This window comes from Falco naumanni, chromosome 2, assembly GCF_017639655.2.
Source record: "Falco naumanni isolate bFalNau1 chromosome 2, bFalNau1.pat, whole genome shotgun sequence".
Taxonomy (NCBI): Eukaryota; Metazoa; Chordata; class Aves; order Falconiformes; family Falconidae; genus Falco; species Falco naumanni.
In genome coordinates this window covers 2,781,966-2,801,513 of record NC_054055.1, presented here as the reverse complement: position 1 = coordinate 2,801,513, position 19,548 = coordinate 2,781,966, and the positions used below count along the sequence as shown (strand labels likewise).

The 19,548-nt window shown below is 62.3% G+C and overlaps 3 protein-coding genes across 6 annotated transcripts; 2 read left to right on the top strand and 1 right to left on the bottom strand.

Moving 5' to 3' along the window:
- Positions 1–3,853: 3,853 nt before the first annotated feature.
- TPP1 (tripeptidyl peptidase 1) lies at positions 3,854–10,046 on the top strand. The gene is made up of 13 exons (XM_040583793.1): positions 3,854–3,916; positions 4,113–4,201; positions 4,271–4,410; positions 4,491–4,641; positions 5,223–5,344; positions 6,149–6,348; positions 6,567–6,765; positions 8,044–8,232; positions 8,457–8,529; positions 8,840–8,960; positions 9,153–9,311; positions 9,385–9,522; positions 9,866–10,046. Exons 1-13 carry the CDS (start codon positions 3,905–3,907, stop codon positions 10,007–10,009), a joined length of 1,737 nt encoding a protein of 578 aa, XP_040439727.1. The 5' UTR covers positions 3,854–3,904; the 3' UTR covers positions 10,010–10,046.
- Positions 10,047–10,121: 75 nt separating this feature from the next.
- Positions 10,122–12,043, top strand: TAF10 (TATA-box binding protein associated factor 10). Its single transcript, XM_040583799.1, has 5 exons — positions 10,122–10,419; positions 10,667–10,824; positions 10,892–10,956; positions 11,092–11,206; positions 11,872–12,043. Exons 1-5 carry the CDS (start codon positions 10,137–10,139, stop codon positions 11,959–11,961), a joined length of 711 nt encoding a protein of 236 aa, XP_040439733.1. The 5' UTR covers positions 10,122–10,136; the 3' UTR covers positions 11,962–12,043.
- A 525-nt stretch (positions 12,044–12,568) lies between these two features.
- On the bottom strand, positions 12,569–19,514 carry ILK (integrin linked kinase). 4 transcript variants are annotated; one of them, XM_040583794.1, is made up of 13 exons: positions 19,294–19,410; positions 17,624–17,723; positions 16,202–16,367; positions 15,753–15,848; positions 15,499–15,595; positions 15,314–15,397; positions 15,061–15,146; positions 14,618–14,727; positions 14,249–14,376; positions 13,852–13,973; positions 13,666–13,765; positions 13,446–13,576; positions 12,569–13,256 (listed from the first exon to the last, which is right to left on the bottom strand). In XM_040583794.1, the coding sequence occupies exons 2-13, from the start codon at positions 17,710–17,712 to the stop codon at positions 13,107–13,109; spliced, it is 1,359 nt and encodes a 452-aa protein (XP_040439728.1). In that variant the 5' UTR covers positions 17,713–17,723; positions 19,294–19,410; the 3' UTR covers positions 12,569–13,106. The 4 variants fall into 4 exon arrangements, with proteins under 4 accessions (XP_040439728.1, XP_040439730.1, XP_040439731.1 ...); XM_040583796.1 differs by lacking the exon at positions 19,294–19,410 and adding an exon at positions 17,966–18,777; XM_040583797.1 differs by lacking the exon at positions 17,624–17,723 and having other exon boundaries at positions 19,294–19,514.
- Between the last annotated feature and the right edge of the window lie 34 nt (positions 19,515–19,548).

Here is a 19,548-nt window from a genome sequence, read left to right as displayed (position 1 = left end):
CACATGCATACAGAATAGAGGCCCCCTGGCCCAGGAAAATAGAAATTGAGTTTGAGAAGACAGGACAGGCTGTGCAGTCATTAGGCGTAGGACACAGCCAGACAAATGTGCTGGCCATCAATCCTTTTACATGTGACCAGCCACTTTTATCCCTTTTTCCCCATTTTTTCCCCTCCCCAAACCACCTTGATCCCTTGCTTTCCTCACCTTTTATTTCCTCTGCTAAATACCCCATAAGTCTTGTGCAACCCTAAAACGCTCTGCACTTTGCCTCTCCTAATGTGTCCCATACTCCTAAGCAGTGCCCCTTCAGTCTGTGGCACGACTGGGAGAGCAGCTCCCACTCACTTATTCTGATAAGTGCCACCTGCAGACCAGGGGCTTGATCATGAGCCAGTGACAGCCTGGGCAGAGCTGGGGAAGGGTGTCCCCTTCTCTGACTCGGTTATTGGGGTTCCTCTGCCTGCCACTCCTCTGTGCCACTTAACCTAATGCCTTCCAGTTCCCTGACTGGTAGCAACAGCAATGCAAGTGCATGCTGGGCATGCTCGCTGCTCTGTGGCTGAGACCAAGGAGGTCTTCGGCCACCAGGAAGGACTTTGACGATGTTACTGTTTTCCCCTGGCACTGCTTGACCCCCGTAATCCCAGCTGCCCAGTGGAGGGGGCACACTGCTTCCGTCTGCAGGATATGCACACAAGCATACCCTGGGGCGTGAGAAGAGCTCCACCAAGGACACCTTGACAGCTTCACTGGATGGATGCTCAGGCTCCCTTGTCCCCTGACTGCTGCAGACCAGCTAGTCAAACTAGCAGCAGATGCTTGTTACAGTAATTAGCTCTGTCAGGGCAACCTAATCTTTGCTGGCCAGACAGATCCAGGAAATAATCTCCTACAAATCTCATCCCACTTAAACCTCTGCCCAAAGCTGTAACCAGCTGGATAGCTGGGTGGTCTGCAGCTCTCTGGCAGTGCACATTGTCCAGCACCCCAGGCCCCCAGCCAACATGCGTTAAGGCTGAGCAGTGAGTCCAGTCCCTCCAGGCTGCAGCTGTAGCTGCTGGGTTGGTGCCACACAGGCTAGGGTGGCTGGCTGGGTCTGGGGCAGCAAGGAACCAGGAATAGGAAGGTGGGCCACCTCATACGTGGTGGGACAGGGTGAGGGTTGGGACATGGGAAGGTCTGTGTGCCCTGGTGCAGGATGAGGGAGCAGCAAGGGCTGCACAGCTGGGAGTACAGCAGATGAGGAACAGCCAGATGCAGCCTGGGTGCAGGGACTGCACTCCGCCCTGCAGCTGCTCATCCCAGTGCCGTCGGGGCCCCACACACCTCCCTGCACATCCCCAGTCTTTGTTTCCTCACAGGACCCCGGGAAGGGACAGGACCCAGAACCACCTCCAGCTGGGCAGACCCATGCTTCAGCAGGACACTCACACGCAGGATGGGCGACTCCCAGCCCTGGCAGGCAGCTACCTCCGCGTGGTTCAGGAGCCTTCCTGTGGCACAGCAGAAAGCTCTTCCCACTGATGAGGCTGGGGGGACAGGGCTTGGCTGGGTGTGAGGGATGGCTGGGCTGTTCCCTCTAAACCTTCTCTGCTGCACTGGGCCCCACATCCCATAACCCCCAATGCCAGCCCTGCACCCACCCATGCCTAGCCCTTTCCCCTGTGTTCCCCGGCCACTGTCTTCCCACACAGAGCCCCCCTGCTCACCCCTACAGCCCTGCACCATGCAACTTGACAGCTTCAGGCGCGCAACCAGCTCCTGCAAACCACACAGTGTTGCATGCGTGGAAACGCTACATATGCTTCCAATTGCAGGAACCAGAAGTGCCCTAGGGCTTTGGACAGACACTAATGCTATGGGCAGCACCCACAGAGGAGTGCCGGGACGTCCTGTAAGGAACAGGGATGGAGCACTGGGTTCCTAGAAGACACAAAAACTAGCCTCAAGGTGGCCACGGAAGTACCTTGGAGGCCAGGCAAGGGCTTGGGTGAGCCTGAGGAATGCGGGCTGAGACCCCAGTGTCAACGAGATGCTGGGTGGTGTCTGTGAACAGGAAAGATGCTGGGTCACCTGGCTGCCTCCCTTCACCCAAAAGGAGCAGGGCCAAAGGTCTGCAGCAGGCACTGCCCGCCTGGGCACATGGCATCTCCACCTCTCAGCCACACACATGGTGCAACTGGAAAAGCACCACCCACACAGCAGGGCTAAAAGCAGGAAGGAACAGTGGGACTACTACAGCCCTGGCCTTTCCTAGGAAAGGACCTTCACCTACCCTGCAACAATTTTAAACATCAGCCCACTTCTTTGTTGATGCCTTGTGCTGCTACTGAGGCAAGAGAAACTCCGGGCCTCTCTTCCCCCTGGCAGCTGCTGCTCTGGAGGGCCAGAGCGTAGCTCTGGCGTGGGAGACATGGCAGCCTGGGCCAGGCAAGTGGTTTTCCCATTGTCTCTTCCTGGCTTGGACTCTGCTCTTCAGAAGCAGGAAAGCAACTCGGAAATGCTGGAGCCATGCAGCATGTCTGTGCATGTGACCAGGACTGGGACAAAGACTAGGCTAGCTGAGCCAAACTGGCCTGGGGCAGATAGGGTCACAGCACCCTCTGCCTTACCAGCCACCTCCAAAACACCCACTCCAGCACTGCCCTTCATCTTGCAGGCAGGGGGACAGCCTCCATGGTGTCTCAGGCACCATATCCAGAGCTCCCTTGCAAAAATGGCTTGAACCTTCCACAACCCCAAGATCTGTAAGTATCATAATACCACTTTTGTGATCCTAATTAGGTGAGCTCCTAGTGTGGGAACAAGTATCTGAAAGAACAAGCACAGGAAGCTGAGAGCTGCAGCTCAGCACTGCGGGAGCCAAGTGGCTGCCTGCGCTGGTGCCAGCTGGACAGCATGCTGCACTGGCCGCTCAGCAGCATCATGTGGCTTCTGCTGCGTGACCCATCCCCACCTCACAACCCACTCCCACAACCAAGCAGAGTCTCACACTCATAGTCTCCTGAGCCTCCACCACAACCCCATGCTCCTGACTGACCGAGACACCCCGTGCCCACAGCTTCCCTATGTCCCTGCACGCAGTCCCAGGTGGCTGGGGAGTGAAGGCCGGCAGGGCCAGGAAGCAGCAGCCCTGGGCAGCAGGGTACACAGACCTGCGCTGCCACTGGCTCCATGCCTCCCGCCTCTTGCTGGGACTCACTGATGACGCCCAGCCTCTGCGCACAGAAGACAGCCAGGGCACTCGCCCTGGACTACAGCCTGCTCGTGTGGCTTGCTGCCCCAAGCCATGGGGTAGCCACAGAGGGACGGCCCCCAGAGGAGCTCAGAGCTGGCAGTCGCTCCCCTGCAGCTAGCCTCTGGGGCAGTGCAGGAACCGGGAGCTCCAGCCCGACCCTCTCTGTGCAGGCCCTGCTGCTCCTGAGCATCCCTCCCCTGCCGGGGCCCGCTTCCCACAACAAACGCCCCATCCCTAGTGGGAGCGCTGGGCAGGACCCCTGCCCCTCCCAGCTGGCCCCCAGCCACGGCTCCTCAGCCCCGTCACACGCGGGACCACTGCCCCCAACTCAGCACCCCCGCGGGGCCACCAGCCCTATACGGACGCGCGGCCCGGGGCAGCAGCCGAGGCTGCACCTCCCGTCCGGGCCGCCCCACCGGGCTGCCGCGGGAGCGGACCCAGAACGCCGGCGGGCGGCCGGGAGAAGGACGGGGCAGACCGGGCCGCGGCAGTGCAGGCCGCAGCGGGAGGCGAGCGGGGCCGCGCCCGGCGCCGCAGCCCCCCGGGCCTCCGGCGAGGGGCCCCGGCACCGAGGGGGCGGGGCGGGCCCGCCACGTGACCCGCGGCCTCCTCACGTGATCGCCCCTCATGCGCCCGCACACGTGACCGAGGCGCTGCGGCGGGATGGCGCGGGGGGTAAGGGGGCTGCTCGGCCCGGGGGTCGGGCGGGGCGCCCTCGCCTGGGGGTAGCGGGGTGGTGGGGCTCGGGGGTCAGGCGGGGCTCCCCGGCCCGGGGGCGTCGGGGGCTCGGGCAGGTACCTGGCAGTCCCCGGTTTCCCCTGGTGCGGCAGGTGCCGCCGGTGCCCTGTCTCCGCTGACAGCCTGTTGCAGGTGCTGGGGGGTCCCCGCCGTGCTGGCGCTGTGTGCCGCTGCCTGGAGCTGTGCTGTGGGCCTGGCCCTGGAGCGGGACCAGCCGTTCCGGTAGGTGCCGGGGTCGGTGGGATGGGACTGGGCGCTGGTGCCCACCAGCCGCTCACAGCGTGCCCGCAGCATGCCCCCCGGCTGGACCCATACAGGCCGTGTGAACCCTGGCCATGAAGTGCAGCTGACCTTTGCTGTCCGGCAGCGAGGGATGGATCGCCTTGCTCAGCTCGTCAATGCCGTCTCAGACCCCCACTCACCACGATATGGTAATGACTGCACACCTGAACCCTGCCCGGCCCCATCAGGCCTGCAAACAGGGTGCTCTGACTCTCTCTGCGCTTCACAGGCCAGTACCTGTCCCTGGAGCAGGTACGGGACCTTGTCCAGCCATCCCCAGCCACACTCATGGCAGTGCTGAAGTGGCTGCAAGGCAGTGGTGTTGAGAACTGCAGGAGTGTGACCACCCTTGATTTCCTGGAGTGCCGCATGTCAGCAAGGTGAGCCCTGCATAGGGCTGGGCCCTGCTGTGGTGGCTGTGCTGCTCCCTTAAAGACAGAAGAAGCCAGACACTGACCCTGCCTGCTGCGACTTCCCCTTCCCCAGGGCTCTGCCGGGCAGTGCGGGCGATGGAGGGCTGAGCTGCATTTGTGCCTGGGCTCGAGGGTTCCACAGCCAAGAGCTGGCTGCCTGTGTGCTGGGTCCCAGTGCTGGAGGGAGTCGCAGATCTAGAGTACTCAAAACAAGACACATGTACCCATTAGGTGCTTGGTCGATCCCCACGCCTCCTCTTGCCTTCTGTGGGGCCACAGAGTCCCCACTGAAGGACTGGGGGTAGAGTTGCAGGGGACCCTGCAAGCATCGGAGGTCTGGTTTGGTGATGGAAATCGGTTGGGTGTAGAAGGTGCTATTTGCCTTACAAGGCCAGCATTGCTGGTGGAAAGCAGAGCTCATACCTGACTTCCCAGTAGCAGGAGGGGTGGGAAGGGTGCGGGAGGCAGGGCAGAGGATGAGCATGCTGCTGGACAAGCATGCTGATGGCGGCATGACTCCTCACACGATGGCCGTCCCTGTGTTGCAGCACAGCTGAGCATCTCCTGCCAGGGGCCGAGTTCCACCGCTATGTGAAGGGCCAACACAGCATCGTGCGTTCCCCGCTGCCCTACACTGTTCCCGAGGAGCTGGCTGAACACATTGACTTCGGTACGTCCCACACAGGGGAGCTGAGGTTGCGCAGAGCTCTTGCTGCCTGGCATGCACATGCCGGTGGGAGGTTAAGCATTGAGCAGCCAGGCTGGCCATCTCCGTGTCCCAGCGGACAGCGTGGCAGGCCCTCTGGCCATGGTCCCAGCTGCCCCTAGGTCCCCGTGAGGAGCTTTGCGGTTAGGATGTAGATGCTCCATCTCTGGAAGCATTCAAGGATTCGGCTGGATGGGGCTCTGAGCAAGCTGGTCTAGTTGAAGATGTCCCTGCTGGCTGCAGGGGGTGTGGGCTGAATGGCCTTTAAAGGTCACTTTGACCCAAACTGTGCTGTGATGTTGACAGGCAGCATCCAAAGTTTTCCTTGTGTTTCTTGCTGGTGCTCTCAGGCCTGGATTCTCAGTGCAGAGAGTTCTGGTGCAGCCTGTCTCTGCAGACCATGCAGCTGCTTCCAAGGTGGAAAAAACTCCCGTGAGTCCCTTTTGTGTGGGCATCCCCACCTGTTCCATGAGGAGAGCAGAGGGGTGCCAAGCTGCAGTAGTGGCCTGGTGGTGGGGAGACTGAGCTATGCAGCCTGCGAATACTTGTGAGGACTGGTGAGGAAGCTGAGGGAGCACTTCCCCACCTCCTGTGCAGTGCTTGGGGCAGGTGCTGCAGGGGATGGGCTCCCCTGAGCCCTGCTGCTGGCCAGCCCTCTTGGACACAAATCCTGAGGGTGGTGGAGAGGGAGCCAAGAGACTGGAATACTGTCCTCCTGGAGCTCTGGGCCCTAACAGCTGCTTCTTTTCCTGCTTGCTTGTGCACCAGTGGGTGGCCTGCACCGGTTCCCTGCAGAGAGAAAGGCGGTAAGCAGAGCCTGGGCCAAGAAGGGAATGGAGTCAAGGCAGCACTATGAAGGGAGAGCGGCTTTCCACCTGGGTGTGACGCCTTCCATCATTCGTAAGAGATACAACATGACAGGAGGAGACATTGGGCTACTGCCAAACAACAGCCAGGCCTGTGCCCAGGTAACTGGTAGGGCCGGTCCAGGTCAGAGGCCCACAGGCTGTGGGAATTCCACACATCAGTGCTTCTCCAGCACTTGGCTGCTCTGGTGGTCCCATGACAGCTGTGGGGATTCCTGGGTGGCTGGTGGGAGCACCTGGTGGGCTAGCATTTCACAGACGCGTGCTGAGCCAGTTTTCTAAGTCGGGAGAAAAAAATTGTCTGTTCCTTGTCCCCGCAGTTCTTGGAACAGTATTTCCACCAAGCTGACCTGGCTGAGTTTATGCAGCTCTTTGGCAGCAGCTTTGGCCACCGCTCTCAGGTTGACCAAGTGGTTGGACACCAGGGCAAAGGCAAGGCTGGGCTGGAGGCCAGTCTGGATGTGGAATACATCATGAGCACGGGTGCCAACATCTCCACCTGGGTCTTCAGCAATGCAGGTACTGATCCCCCTCCAGCGTTGCCTGCTTCCGTGCATCCCACTTGCTGTAGCACCAACACACCTGCTTGTAGTTTAGGGAAAGGCTTGCCGTCTGCAGAAAAATGGCCATACTGAGTCTATCTGGTGTCTGTTAAGGGGGGACACCTGGAGGGCATACAGGAATGGCACCCTGGCTGTGGTACATCCCCGGAATGCTTTCTCAGCTACCACAGGAGCATACCGTGTGGGCTTCCAGAGCTGGAGCTGATGCTGGTTGCTGATAGCTCCAGAGGTGATCATCTTCCATTGATTTGTGCGCAGTTGCTTTTGAGCCCGTGTGAACTTTCAGCACCTAGAGTATCCCGTAACCCAGACTTCCATGCTTGACTACACAATGAAAAGCACTCAGCTGCCTTTCCATGGAGGGAGGGCACAGCAGCTGTATTTTACTGGAGTTTTTCCTGCTTCTTTGGGGTTGAAGCTGATCTCTTGCCCATGAATCAACCGGTAGAGTGGATAAAGGAGAGCAATGTGATTTGAGAAAACAAGGTTGCAAAATAGCCTGCACAAATATGGCTATGGTGTTGTAGGACAGTGTCATCTGTCCCAGATTAGAAACTGGCTGAGCAGGAGGCAGAGTGCCCTTAGGACTACCAGCTCTGCCTTCCTGACGGGGAAGGCAGGCACAGCTCTGCGCTGACTTCCACCTCCCCCACACAGCTGGTGACTAGGGGAGGGTGCAGAGACAGGCAGTTACTCAAGCAGCTGAGAGAGAGAAGGGGTGGCTGGGGCTTGGCTCTCCCTGCCTCATGGAGAGGGGTGAGGGGCAGGAAGGGACCTTGGCAGGTGGAAGTGGAATGTACATCAAACAGGTCTGGGACCCGCTGTTGCGGGTAGAGGGGCCAAGGCCTGGCTGGGTCTTAGGAGGGCTGCCTGGATGCCGAGGGTGGCTACAGCCCTGTGACAGATGCTGAGAGAGGGAGTGGATGAGTGTAGACCCCCTGCTCGGGTTCAAGGTGACCCTTTCACCAGACCTGCTGGCAGAGCTGGAGCCTGGTGCCTTCCGCTGTGACAATCCCCAAGATCAGATGTGCTGCCAGCAAGAGCTCACAGAAGAGCTCCAAACCGGCTGTATTGTGCGTCTGTCCTCTGCAGGCAGGGCAGGAGCTGGAGGACCTTCAGTGCCCGGTGCTAGTGGTGCCGTTGAGGCATGGTCCCCCCTATGCTGTCCCCCTTTTTTCCTCAAGCTTGGTGTGCTAGGAGGAGCTGAACCCCCCCACATACTCTGTCTCTGCAGGGAGACACGAGAGCCAGGAGCCCTTCCTGGCCTGGCTGCTGCTGCTCAGCAACATGTCATCGCTGCCTTGGGTGCACTCTGTCAGCTACGGGGATGACGAGGACAGCCTGTCCCAAGCCTACATGGAGCGTATAAATGTGGAGTTCATGAAGGCAGCTGCCCGGGGCTTGACCATCCTGTTTGCCTCAGGTTCGTGCCATTGCTGGCATGGTGCAGGTGTGTCTGGGGGTCCCAGCATGGCGGAGAACCTCTGTGCTGATCACCAAATGAGGATGCTCTGCCTCTAGGCAGCGAGGGTCCCCTGCCTGGGAAACCAGCCTGGAAAGTGGAGGGAGACCTTCCTCTGGGTCACCCCGGGGAGCACTGGGTGGCTGGGATGCTGCCACGTTATCCCTGTCCATTTCTTTTGGCAGGTGACGACGGTGCTGGGTGCAGAAGGGTGCGCAGTGGGAACCACACTTTCCGGCCCAGCTTCCCAGCCTCAAGGTAGATGTGGAGAGGTTAACTGGGGTTCTGCAGAGACATGAGGCTCTGTGCAGAGCTGGCTGCTGCAGCTCACCTGCAGCCAGGGCCAGCTGAAAGCTGCTGCTGGCACGTCAAGCCCCAGCCTGTGGCCAGCTGTGGCCTCGAGCTGGTTTTGAGCCACTTTGGGGGATTCCTGAGGGTCAGCCCCACCGCTGTGCCTGGGGACACTCACAGACCTTGGAGGTGGGGGCATCTCTCCGGCTCCTTGGGAGGGGGCTGGCATGTGGAGTGCCACTGCGTGCCCATCTGCAATGCCCACCTGTCCCCCCAGTCCCTACGTCACCACTGTGGGAGGAACGTCCTTCAAGAACCCTTTCCTGGTGACCGCAGAGGTGACAGACTACATTAGTGGAGGGGGCTTCAGCAACATCTTCCCCATGCCAGATTACCAGGTGAGGAGGTGCCGGCTCTGCCAGACCCAGGGCAGTGGCTGGGGCCGGGGGGGGGGGGCTGCGTGGTGCTTGGCAGGGGTGACAACGGGCTGTGGTTGGAGGTGGTGGGCTGCAGGGCAGGGGAAGGAGAGGGGGAGGTGAACACAGGCAGAGTCTCACTGCCTGGCCTCCTGCTCCTTGTGCTGTCCACAGGCTGCGGCAGTTGGGCACTTCTTGCACTCTGCCTCAAAGCTGCCTCCCAGTTCCTACTACAACAGCAGCGGCCGTGCCTACCCTGACCTATCTGCCCTCTCTGACAACTACTGGGTGGTGACCAACCGCATCCCGCTGCCCTGGGTGTCGGGGACATCGGTAAGGAGTACAGCCCCATGCGGGCGTGTGGTGGCTGGGCTGCTGTGTGCTGAGCCGCCCTCATCTCTGGCAGGCATCGACGCCCGTGGTGGCCGGCATGGTGGCACTGATCAACGACCGGCGCCTGCAGCGGGGGCTTGCGCCCCTGGGCTTCCTCAACCCCGCGCTCTACCAGCTGCAGGAGCAGGGCCATGGCGCTGCGCTCTACGATGTGAGCTGGGCAGGGGGCTGCGGGGGGGCCGGGGTGGCTCTCCTGTGTGGCGCTGGGGGGAGGCCTGGACATCCTGCTCCCGAGGCTTGGGGCAGCGGCACGTTCCTGTTGGAGGGGTGTCGGGGCAGGGGCAGGGGAGGGGTGGCTTCTTGAGCTGCTGGGGTGTTTGGAGGGTACCAGTGCTGCACAGGGGTGTCCGCTGCCCCGTGGGGTGTCCCGGGTGTTCCCGCGCCCACCCACGGGTGTGTCCCAGGGGTTCCTGTCCCGCTGTGGGCTTCAGCGGTGGTGTCCCTCCCCTGCGGTGGGTCCCTGCCGGCCGCACAGAGGTCTCATCCCCCCGCAGGTCACACAGGGCTGCCACCTCTCCTGCCTGGACGGCACCGTGCAGGGACAGGGCTTCTGCGCCGGCCCCGGCTGGGACCCGGTCACTGGCTGGGGCACCCCCAACTTCCCCCGCCTGCTGCGGGCGCTGCTGCCGACACCGTGATCCGCCCGGCCCCGGACAATAAAGCCACGGGGTCGCAGCCCTTCCGCCTCCGTCTGTGCTATGGCGCGCCACGCCGCTGGGGGGCGTGCGGGGCGTGGCCAGAGGGGCGAGGCGGGCGGCAGGGCCAATGGGGCGGGGCGAGGCGGGCGGCAGGGCCAATGGGGCGGGGCGGAGCGCGCAGGCGCCGGGGGAGGCGGCGACCGGTGTCGCGCGGCGGCGGGCGATGAGCGGCAACGCTGAGGCCGACCCCGCGCCCGCGGCCCCGGCCGCCCCCGCGCCGCCCGCCCCCGCCGCCGACAACAAACCCAGCCCGGCCGCCGTCGGCAGCGGTGTTCCCGGGGCGGCCCCGGGCGCGGTGGGCGGTGCGGCGCGGGGAGCGGAAGGCGGCGCGGCTGGCGGGAGGGGACCCGGTGAGCGCGGGCGGGCGGAGCCGGGGGGGTGGGGGGTGCGGGATGCACGGGGTCGAGCTGCGCCTGGGCTCCCGGCGGGAGGGAACGCAGAGGACGGGGCCCGGGGTGAACGGCCCGAGAGCCTGCCCTGGCACCCTGGCACTGGCCGCGTAGGCCGCGGGGAGGCCGGCCCGCGGGTGCCCGTGGCGGGTGGGGGGCCGGCGCTGCTCCCGGTGGCTGCAGCCTACCGAGCGCCCTGTGCCCGCAGTGCCCGTCTCGGCAGCTGTGGCTGCGGCCCCCCCCGAAGGGGCCATGTCCAATGGGGTCTACGTGCCACCCAGCGCAGCCAACGGGGACGTGAAGCCGGTGGTCTCCACGACGCCGCTGGTCGACTTCCTCATGCAGCTGGAGGACTACACGCCTACGGTATGGGGGTGCCGGGGCGCGGGCAGCCGCGGCGGGGCAGAGCTCCTCCAGCTTCTCTCTTTCACAGATCCCAGATGCCGTCACGGGCTATTACCTCAACAGAGCGGGCTTCGAGGCCTCCGATCCGCGCATGTAAGTGGTAGAGCGTGGCCTCCGGGATCCTGCACAGGGTCCTGTAGCTGGGGGCCCCAGTAGGAATTCCTTAATCCTAGTGGTGCTCTGTGCTATCTGCCTGAAACTACCCCCTTCTCTTTCCCTGCTGGGTAGCATTCGTTTGATCTCTCTGGCTGCGCAGAAGTTTATTTCTGACATTGCCAACGATGCGCTGCAGCACTGCAAGATGAAGGGAACAGCCTCAGGCAGCTCCCGCAATAAAAGCAAGGTGAGAGAAGGACAGAATGGCTGCTGAGCTGAGGGGAAACGTCCTCTCCTGGAGCTGTAGCAAGCTAATCTTGCCACCACTGAATGCGGGGATGTGGATTGTAGAAAGTCTTAAATCCATTGTGCTCCTGAAGGGTCAACGTGTTTGCTCATAAGCTGGGGTTCTGCTGGTGGAAAAGGAACACTGGTAAGAAAAGGAGGAGGGCGGTGGAATTTGCGGCGTACACTTTGGTGGCTTCACAGGAATGTGCGAGTAACTGCACCTCATCAGACCAAGGGCCATCTAGCCCTGCATCATCCCTCTGACAGCAGCCAAAACTGATGCTTGGGGAAGAACATAAATGGGTAGCGAGTGTGTAGTGATAGTTTCTGGGAATTCTCCCAGTCATCTGTTTGTGGTTCAGGGGCCTCATGAGGGTGATGTAATTTACGGCCTTGAGTAATGCTCAGCGTCTTTCTGTCCGCCGAGGGCACACAGTAAACTAAACACATGATATTTAGCATCTGGCTAGTGCCCCAAACACCAGTTTGCAGCTGCTTCTGGAAACTGCCTGTACAGGTCACCACAGCTTGTAGGGGGAAGACTGTAAACCCACAAGGTTTTGAAGGATACCTGGCAACAGAGGTTGTTCACACTGTGACTGACACTTCTCCTTGTCCCTTCAGGATAAGAAGTACACGCTGACCATGGAAGACCTGACACCAGCACTTGCGGAATATGGCATCAATGTGAAAAAGCCACATTACTTCACATAAAGACTGAGGGATTGTCACTGGGAATTTTTAAGGGTCGCTTCTGTGCCATTAAACAGCTGGGTAGTTTTTTTGTGGAAAGGCAGCTTGTCTCCTGCCCATACATTAACACCCTGCCCACAGGTGAAACAGCACACAAGTAGCCTGCCAGGGCTTCTGTTCTCAGTGCACCAGAAGCTGGTGATGTGACACAGCCGAGAGGGGTTGGCTGTAGGGCTCGCAACTGGTGGGTTCTAATTGCACCTTCCACTGTTCCCAGGAGGGCTTGGCCCTGCCCCAAGAAGCAGAAGGGGGAAGTGGGTGTAGTGCTAACAGGACTGCCCAGTGCTCTTCATTTTTTTTTAATTCCCAAGCACACCTGTTGTCTCTCGAGAGGAACACTCAGGGGCCTACACCAACAGTGCTGCAGACAGAACCCAGGCCCTTCTCTTGAGAGAGGAGGGTGCTGTTAGCCCACCTGCTTTCTTTGCTGCAGTCGCCAGAGGAAGTGTGGTAGCGGCTCAGATCCTGAGCCTAGGACTCCACAGACTGTTGGGCAGTGCCCGTGTCAGTGTTGCCCCCTTTCTGCAAGGCAATATCCTGTGCACATACACACCCCTCCACTAGCAGCCAGTTTTTGTAACAAATGTTTATTTCAGATGCTGGCGGCTTTTCCACGTGGCCTGGATGGAAACGATAAAGAGTGAAGCGCAAAGCTGGGGTGGTGCTGGGCGCAACAGGCGAGCTTCACCCCACCGTCCTGAGCAGGGAAGGGCACCAGGACTGGCCGTTGCCTACTGCGAGACGGCTAAGTGGGCGAGCTGCTCTGGGCCTGGGGATGAGGAGGACAGGGTGGCTCGGCAGCCCTATCCCAGCCTTGCAGGAAGCAGAGCCCAGCCATGCTCAGTGTGGTGGGCCAGGCCTCCTGCTCAGTCTCTGCCCATAGCTGCCAGGGAGGATGGAGGTGCTGCCATAGATTTGGTGCCAGTGACTGAAGCCTGCAGAGCAGCTCCAGAGAAGGCAGCATTGTCTGTACCGTGTGTCCGTGGCTGGCTCAGGGTAAGGGGGCATTCCCTGCTCCCCCTTGGCTCTGGGGTTAAAGAAGGCACTTGGGGGTGGTGGGGAGGGGAAGCATGGCAGCGTCAGGTGGCTGGGAGGCAGCTCCCTCTCTACTTCTCCTGCATCTTCTCCAAGATGGGCACGATCATGTCAAACTTGGGGCGCTTGGCTGGGTCCTCATTCATGCAGATCTTCATCAGCTTGCAGATGTGTGGGGATATGCCAGGTGGGATGGTTGGACGTAGCCCCTCCAGTGCCACCTGGGAGCATGGGAGAGCAGGGCCACATCAGCAATCTGGGCCCAGCCCTGCATTTGACAGGCAGAGCCCATACCTCCAGGAGTGTGGGTAGGTTCTCCTCAGGTAGTGGGCCTTGCCCCTGCTGCCTGCTTGGGCCCTGTTGTGCCCTGGCTGTCTGGATCGGGGCATTCTGCCCAGCCCTCTCCTCACCTTCATGCCTATCTCCATGTTGGACAAGTCTGCGAATGGCACCTCACGGGTCACCAGCTCCCACAGCAGCACTGCGAAGCTCCACATGTCAGCTGAGCGTCTGTTAATTTCCTCTGGCTTCTTCTGCAAGGCTGTAGGGAATCCAGCATGGGGGGCTGAATGGGCCCAAGGGGTTGGAAGGGGCCAAGCAGCAGGAGGCACCTGGCTACCAGGCACTCACCTTCTGGTGCCACCCAGGCTGGCGCGTACATCCTCCCTGGGCACTGGAAGGAGAACTTCACGTCAGCCATGCTGAGTCGTGCTGTCATGTCCTCGTCGATCTGAGGAGAGGGGGATGGTCAGAGGGGAGCCTGCCCTGCCCCAGTCTGTCGGACAAGGGGCTGGGCAATGCAACACTGGCACTCACCATAATGCTGCGGCTGTTGAGGTGGTGGCGTGGAATGAGGGGCTCCAACGTGTGCAGAAAGGCCATGCCCCGTGCAATGTCAAAGGCGAATTTCACCGCCTGCATCTGGTCCACCACAAAGTCTGCAGGGAGTCAGGTGGCATGAGGGTAAGCAAGCGAGGCAGGGTGCCATGCCACTTGCAGTGTGTGTGGGAAGGGGGTGGTGTTGGCAGGCACACAGCACACGGGGTGTGGGGAAGGCATGCAGACTGGAGATAGAGCTCGCCTCAGGGCCCCCCCCTGCTCCGTGTTGCAGCTGGAGGGGTCCCTGCTACTCCCCCGAACACACGGAGAGGCAACTTCTCCAGGATGAAGAGACTAGCCTGCGCCCTGTCTCTGTCACCCCATCAGCACTCACTTGTCCCCTCATGTAACACGTTGTAGAGGGAGCCATAGGGCATCCAGTGACTGATGACAATGGGGTGCGGTGCTGGGGGGGACTGGCAGGCGCCCAGCACCGGCAGCACATTGGGGTGAGAAAAGATCCTGCAAGAGAAGCAACAGCCCTGAGAACAGTGGGTGATGCCCACACACACCCCATTGCCTCCCTGCCCTTTGCCGTCCTCCCAGGGCTTCCTCACAGCTGCTGGGCACCCACCACTCTGGAGTGCTCCCACCCCACCCTGCAGACCTGGTTGCCCCTGACCTATTTTGTATCCCTCTGGAGAGAAGAGCATGCCTGCCCTTGAGAGCCACAGACACCTTGGGGAAGGATGTCAGCACTCACCGCAGCTTTGGGTATTCCTCGTTGAAGTCTCGGCTCTTCCGAGTTGTCCAGTCCCGGATTTTCAGCATTTTGATGACAATGTCGTTGCCTTGCCAGCGCCCTTTCCACAACTGCAGATGGAGACAGTTGCTGTGGGAGGGCCACACAGTCCCTGAGCCCCTCCTGGCCCCTTGCGCAGGGTTGTGGGGCCTACAGAGCCCACAGGACTGATGGGTCCACAGCGACGTGGAGCAACCACGACAAAGCACGACAGTGAACCCTGCCCTTTCAATCCCAGGCTGGTGCCTTTCCTCTGCGTGGGCCAGCCTCACACTTGGAGGTGGAAACCCACCAAGCTGTCATGCCCCCACTCTGTGCTCTGCAGCCAGCCAGGGGCTGGGGGGGAGAGCAGTGGTCTGCATGGGTGCAGCTACCCTGTCCCAGGGGACAACAGCCCTGTGTACCTCTCCTGACTGGTTCTCGTTGAGTTTTTGGCTCAAGCTCAGCTGTTTGAAGTCTATTCCAGCAAGTTTGTTAAGAGTTCCGTTTCCTGCAAGAAAAAGATGAGATGCAGCCTGTGGCTGCACGGACCTTCCTCTTGACGTCCACCTGGGACTGCAGAGGGTGGCAGTACCAGTGGGGTGCCCACCCTACCGCGCAGGAGAGCTCTGCTCTCCCCTCAACAGTGTGCCCCATTAAGGAAGGCTCTGCCCTTACTGGGACGCGTGCGGGTTGTGCCCTTCCAGAAGGTATCCTTGTAGGGGATCTTGGTAAGGCTCTGGCCCAGCTTCTCAGCACGCTCTGGAGAGGGACAAGGAGTTTGGTAGCCCAAGCAGAGAGCTCAGTGATGCTGAGTGCGGGAGCTGCAGGCAGGTTCTGGGGTCAGGATGAGAACCTACTACCTTTCAAGACCTCTCGCAGTGGCATCTTGGCTTTGTCAATGGGTGTCTCACCGTATTTGTTTGCAATGCTGACCAAGGCCCCGTTGCCCACCAGGTCCTGAGGGAGAAGAAAGTAAGCATCCGCAGAGTTTGTATCCTCAGCCTCTTCATCTGCACCCAGCCTCCTGCCTCATCCTTCCTTGCCCTCCCCGTGCCTCCCTCAGCCACCTCCCTTGCCCTGGGCTCCTGCTTGTGTCCCAGGTGCTTCCATTCACCTCTGCCACTTGGTCATGTCCCCAGAAGCAGGCATAGTGTAGAGGTGTGTTCCCGTGCTCATTCACCGCATTGATGTCTGCTTTGAACTGGATCAGCTGGGGGCAGAAGGACAAACTCATAAATATGTTCCCTTCCACCCAGCACCTTGCCCTGGGAATGGGCAGAAGCACCAACAGCAACACCTTTGCTGCCTTGGTGCTGGCAAGGTCTGCTGTTGGGAGGGGGCTGAGACTGGAGGCTGGGCTTTTGTGGGGAGGGTGCAGGTGCTCCAAGGTGCCGAGGTGGGGATGCAGTAAGCTTGTGGCAAGGAAGCTGGCAGGTGACAGCAGGGAGCAAGTCCTGGGTGGAAAGGGCAGAGGGCTGCAGAGTCCTTGCTCAAGGCCACACAAAGCATGAGGTGGGTGCCTGGAAGGTGGTGGGGAAGGGGCAGGGTGTGGGAGGCAGGTACCTTCTGCACGATGTCACGGTGGCCGTGGCTGGCAGCCAGGTGCAGCGGGGTGTCGTCACCGCGGTTCATGACATTGATTCGTGCTCCCCGCATGATAAGCATGTCGACCACGTTGGAGCGGCCCTCGCGGCAGGCCCAGTGCAAGGGGCTGAAACCATGGTCATCCCTGCGGAGGCGGCGAGGACAGCTCTGCTGAGTGGCTGCAGCCTGCCCACTGCATCCTCCCCTGGCCCAAGAGAAGGGCCGAGCACCGCCAGGGTGCTGCTGTGGCACCACAGCCAGGCAGGTATCGCCCTGCATGCCCACACACAGGCCACGGAGGTGAAGGGGACAGGCTGAGCGATTCTCCCCGTCTCTCCCATCCCCACGAGGGCCCCAGAGGCCCTGGCCAAATCTCATCTTCTCCAGGGCTGGATCACAGAGATGCTGGCAGGAGCTGGATCCCCTCCCCCGCCCCCCCTCGCTCTGGCAGTGCCTGGCCAAGTAAGGGAGGAGGAGACCAGCCAGGCCTTAAAAGGAGCTTAGGGCCTGGCAGGGGGGAGCGGCTGCAGCCCCAGCTGCCCCCCAGCTCCCCGGCACGGCAGATCCCATCTACTCCCCTGACACCACCCCCACAGTCACGGGGTACCCCAGCACAGGCACCTGGGACCAAAATGCCCCAGCAAGTGCTAGCTGGCCTCCAATCCTTCAGGCAGGACCCATGGGACCGGGATGCCCAGGAGGGACTGACAGACGTGCCCAAGGGAAGGCCCCTCATCCAGAACAAGTTCAGGAATGATGCTGCCATGGTCCAACAAAGGATCTTCAGTGTGCGGGCAGAAGGCTGCACCTGCCCACAGGCAATGGAGATGTCTGCTCTAAACTTTGTGGCTGGCCTGAACGCCACTCCTGAAAGGCAGGCAGGCAGCATGTTGGACCGCATGGTCCCGGCAGGAGCTCCTGGAGCAGGGTATGTGCTGTGAGGAGCAGAGATCTGGGGCAGGTTGGCCGGGGATGAGTGCCCTGCGCAGCAACTGGCCCCGGGGTCATTCCCAGCCCTCCTGCTAGACCCCGACCGTGCTTCCACATGTCAGCTGCAGTGCTCCCAAGAGAGGGGACACGAGAAGCGGTCACCCAGACATGCCAACCACCCTGGGGACAGGGCGATTCTCCCCAGCACCCCCAGCCTGACCGCTGGATGAGACGCGTTCCATCCCACGACCGCGCAGCGAGGAAGCGGCTGGAGGATGTGCAGCCCTCATGCCTCAGCGATGCGGTAACTTCCTCCCGGCGGGGAGGAGCCGAATCCCACTCCCTCCCCAGGACACGGAGCGGAGCGGAAACAAGCCCCAGCCCTGGTCCAGCATCCTCAGCCAGTGGCGCAGCTGAGTGGGCGACAGCGCCCTGGCAGGTCCAGCCCAGGCCAGGTCCTCTCCTGCTCACCCCTGGTTGAGGTCGTTCTCGGTGTTGTCCAGCCAGAGGCGCACAGCCACCGCGTTGCCCTCTCGGCACTGCGTGAAGATGTCGTCCATCGCGGCTCTCGCTGTGGGGAGGGGTGCGTAAAGACACGGGGCCCAGCTGTGGGGCTGGGCTCCCTGTCCCCCTTTCCCACAGGCAGCCCGGGGACCTGGACATCGCCTCCCACAGCCCCTCTGCTCCCGGCAGCCCCCTCAGCTGGGGTGTCTCCCTGGGGAGCAAGGACAGGAGCCTCATGTTCCCCCTCCTTGGCAACCCTGCAGAAAACCGTGAGGACTGCTGGAAGGCTGGGGACAGAGCTGGACTCACAGCTGAACGGGAAGTTCACAGCTGACTTCAGCGTCACGAGTGCCTGCAGCAGCTCGCAGGAAGCAGATTGGGCATCCACAGGCTTATCGCCAGGACCAGCCAGACCTGGGTGTCCGCATCTCCCAGAAAGGCCATGGTCCCCAGCTCCGACCCAGGCTCGGCTGAACTTGTCACAGCATCACGCTCAAGAAACTGAGACCCCAAAGGTCCACAAGCTTCCCCTTTCTCCACTCTAATCAACCGACACCCCAGGCCACAGCCAGGCAGAGAGCGCATCCTGGTTCCATTTTTGACCCCCTCAACAACAGCAGCCTCACTGAGACCCAGGGCCACGCTGCTGGGGGCTGCCCCAGGCTCCCAGCAGCGCAGGGATGTGCCATCCATGCCCGGCAGGCACTTTCCTGCTGGAGGCTCTGCAGCACCCAGTGGGGGCGCGGGGCTGCCCTCGGCAAGTCGCACAGTGCAGACGGCCAGGACAGACCCGGCACGGTGCCCCCAATGTACACCCGTGGGGGCTTCAGCCTGGCACTGGGCCTGACGCTGCCCCCGGGTGCAGCAGGACCCCCACCCATCCTGCGCAGGCAGGACGGGCCTCAGCACGCTCTCTGCGCTTGGCAGCTTGCCCCCCGAGGGTGGCCGCCCTGCCCGTGGGGCCAGGGATGCAGCAGACCCCTCAAAGGGGCAAACTCTGGTGAACCGGGCGCCTCCCGGGCAAGTACCGGCCCCGCTGCCCGATCAGCGGCTGCGGAGGACAGACAGCGCAGCTCCGCTCCGTGCCCTGACGGCCTGCGGGTCCTGCCGCCCCCGGAGCCCCGCGCTGCCTTCACCCACCCACCCGGGACGGCACCAGGGACAGGGCACCCCAGCGACACCCCGTCACCCGGCCAGCCCTGCGGCGCTCGCACCCGCTATCGCCTGCGCCTCCCGAGCACCGGCCGGCCCCCGGCTCCGCCCAGGGCTGCCGCGCTCCCGGCTGCCACCACCCCGGCTGCCGGGCCCCCTGACCGAAACGAGCGGCCCCGCCGAGCCTCCGCCGCCCCTCTCCCCGCCGCTCGGGCCGTGGCCCCGTGATGCGGCGCCGCAGGCCGCCCTCCCTGCCCCTCCCCGCAGCCCCCCGCAACCCCAGGGCTCGGCCCGGCCGCGGCATCCGTCCCGTCCGACGGCACCGGTCCCTGGCCGGGCCGCGGGGCCCGGGGCAGCGCTGCGGGTCTCCGCCCGGCCCTACTCGACCCACCGCGGCCACGGCTGCCGCCAGGTCCCCCAACCCCGTTTTGTCCGTTTCCCGCCCCGGCCCCAGGCCTGCTCCCTCCCGGCCCGGCCGCCCTTACCGGCTCCAGCGGCGGCGCAGGGCGGCGGCTCGGCGAGCGCGGGGCAGCGCGTGGGCTCCGCCCCGGACCGCCCGCCGCCAGCGCCCCCTGCCGGCCACCCCCCGCACCGGCTGCACGCGCCGGGGCACCGGGCAGCGGCGGAGCGCAGCGAGGGCGGCGGCGGAGCGAAGCGAGGGCGGCACCGGGCGCGGTGAGGCCGGGTGCGCGGCCTGGGCAGGGGGCGCGGGGCGTCGGCCCAGGAGCACCGGGATGGGG

Excerpts from the sequence above, each read along its gene's own strand:
- TPP1 (XM_040583793.1), top strand. Across the intron at positions 4,202-4,270 it reads GAGCGGGACCAGCCGTTCCG|CATGCCCCCCGGCTGGACCC; the intron begins GTAGGTGCCGGG and ends GCGTGCCCGCAG. Across the intron at positions 8,961-9,152 it reads TCCCCATGCCAGATTACCAG|GCTGCGGCAGTTGGGCACTT; the intron begins GTGAGGAGGTGC and ends TGCTGTCCACAG.
- TAF10 (XM_040583799.1), top strand. The coding sequence starts at position 10,137 with ATGGGGCGGGGCGAGGCGGGCGGCAGGGCCAATGGGGCGGGGCGGAGC. Across the intron at positions 10,825-10,891 it reads TGGAGGACTACACGCCTACG|ATCCCAGATGCCGTCACGGG; the intron begins GTATGGGGGTGC and ends TCTCTTTCACAG. Across the intron at positions 10,957-11,091 it reads GAGGCCTCCGATCCGCGCAT|CATTCGTTTGATCTCTCTGG; the intron begins GTAAGTGGTAGA and ends CCTGCTGGGTAG.
- ILK (XM_040583794.1), bottom strand. The coding sequence starts at position 17,712 with ATGGACGACATCTTCACGCAGTGCCGAGAGGGCAACGCGGTGGCTGTG. Across the intron at positions 15,849-16,201 it reads ACCGTGACATCGTGCAGAAG|CTGATCCAGTTCAAAGCAGA; the intron begins GTACCTGCCTCC and ends TTCTGCCCCCAG. Across the intron at positions 14,377-14,617 it reads GAGGAATACCCAAAGCTGCG|GATCTTTTCTCACCCCAATG; the intron begins GTGAGTGCTGAC and ends CTTCTCTTGCAG.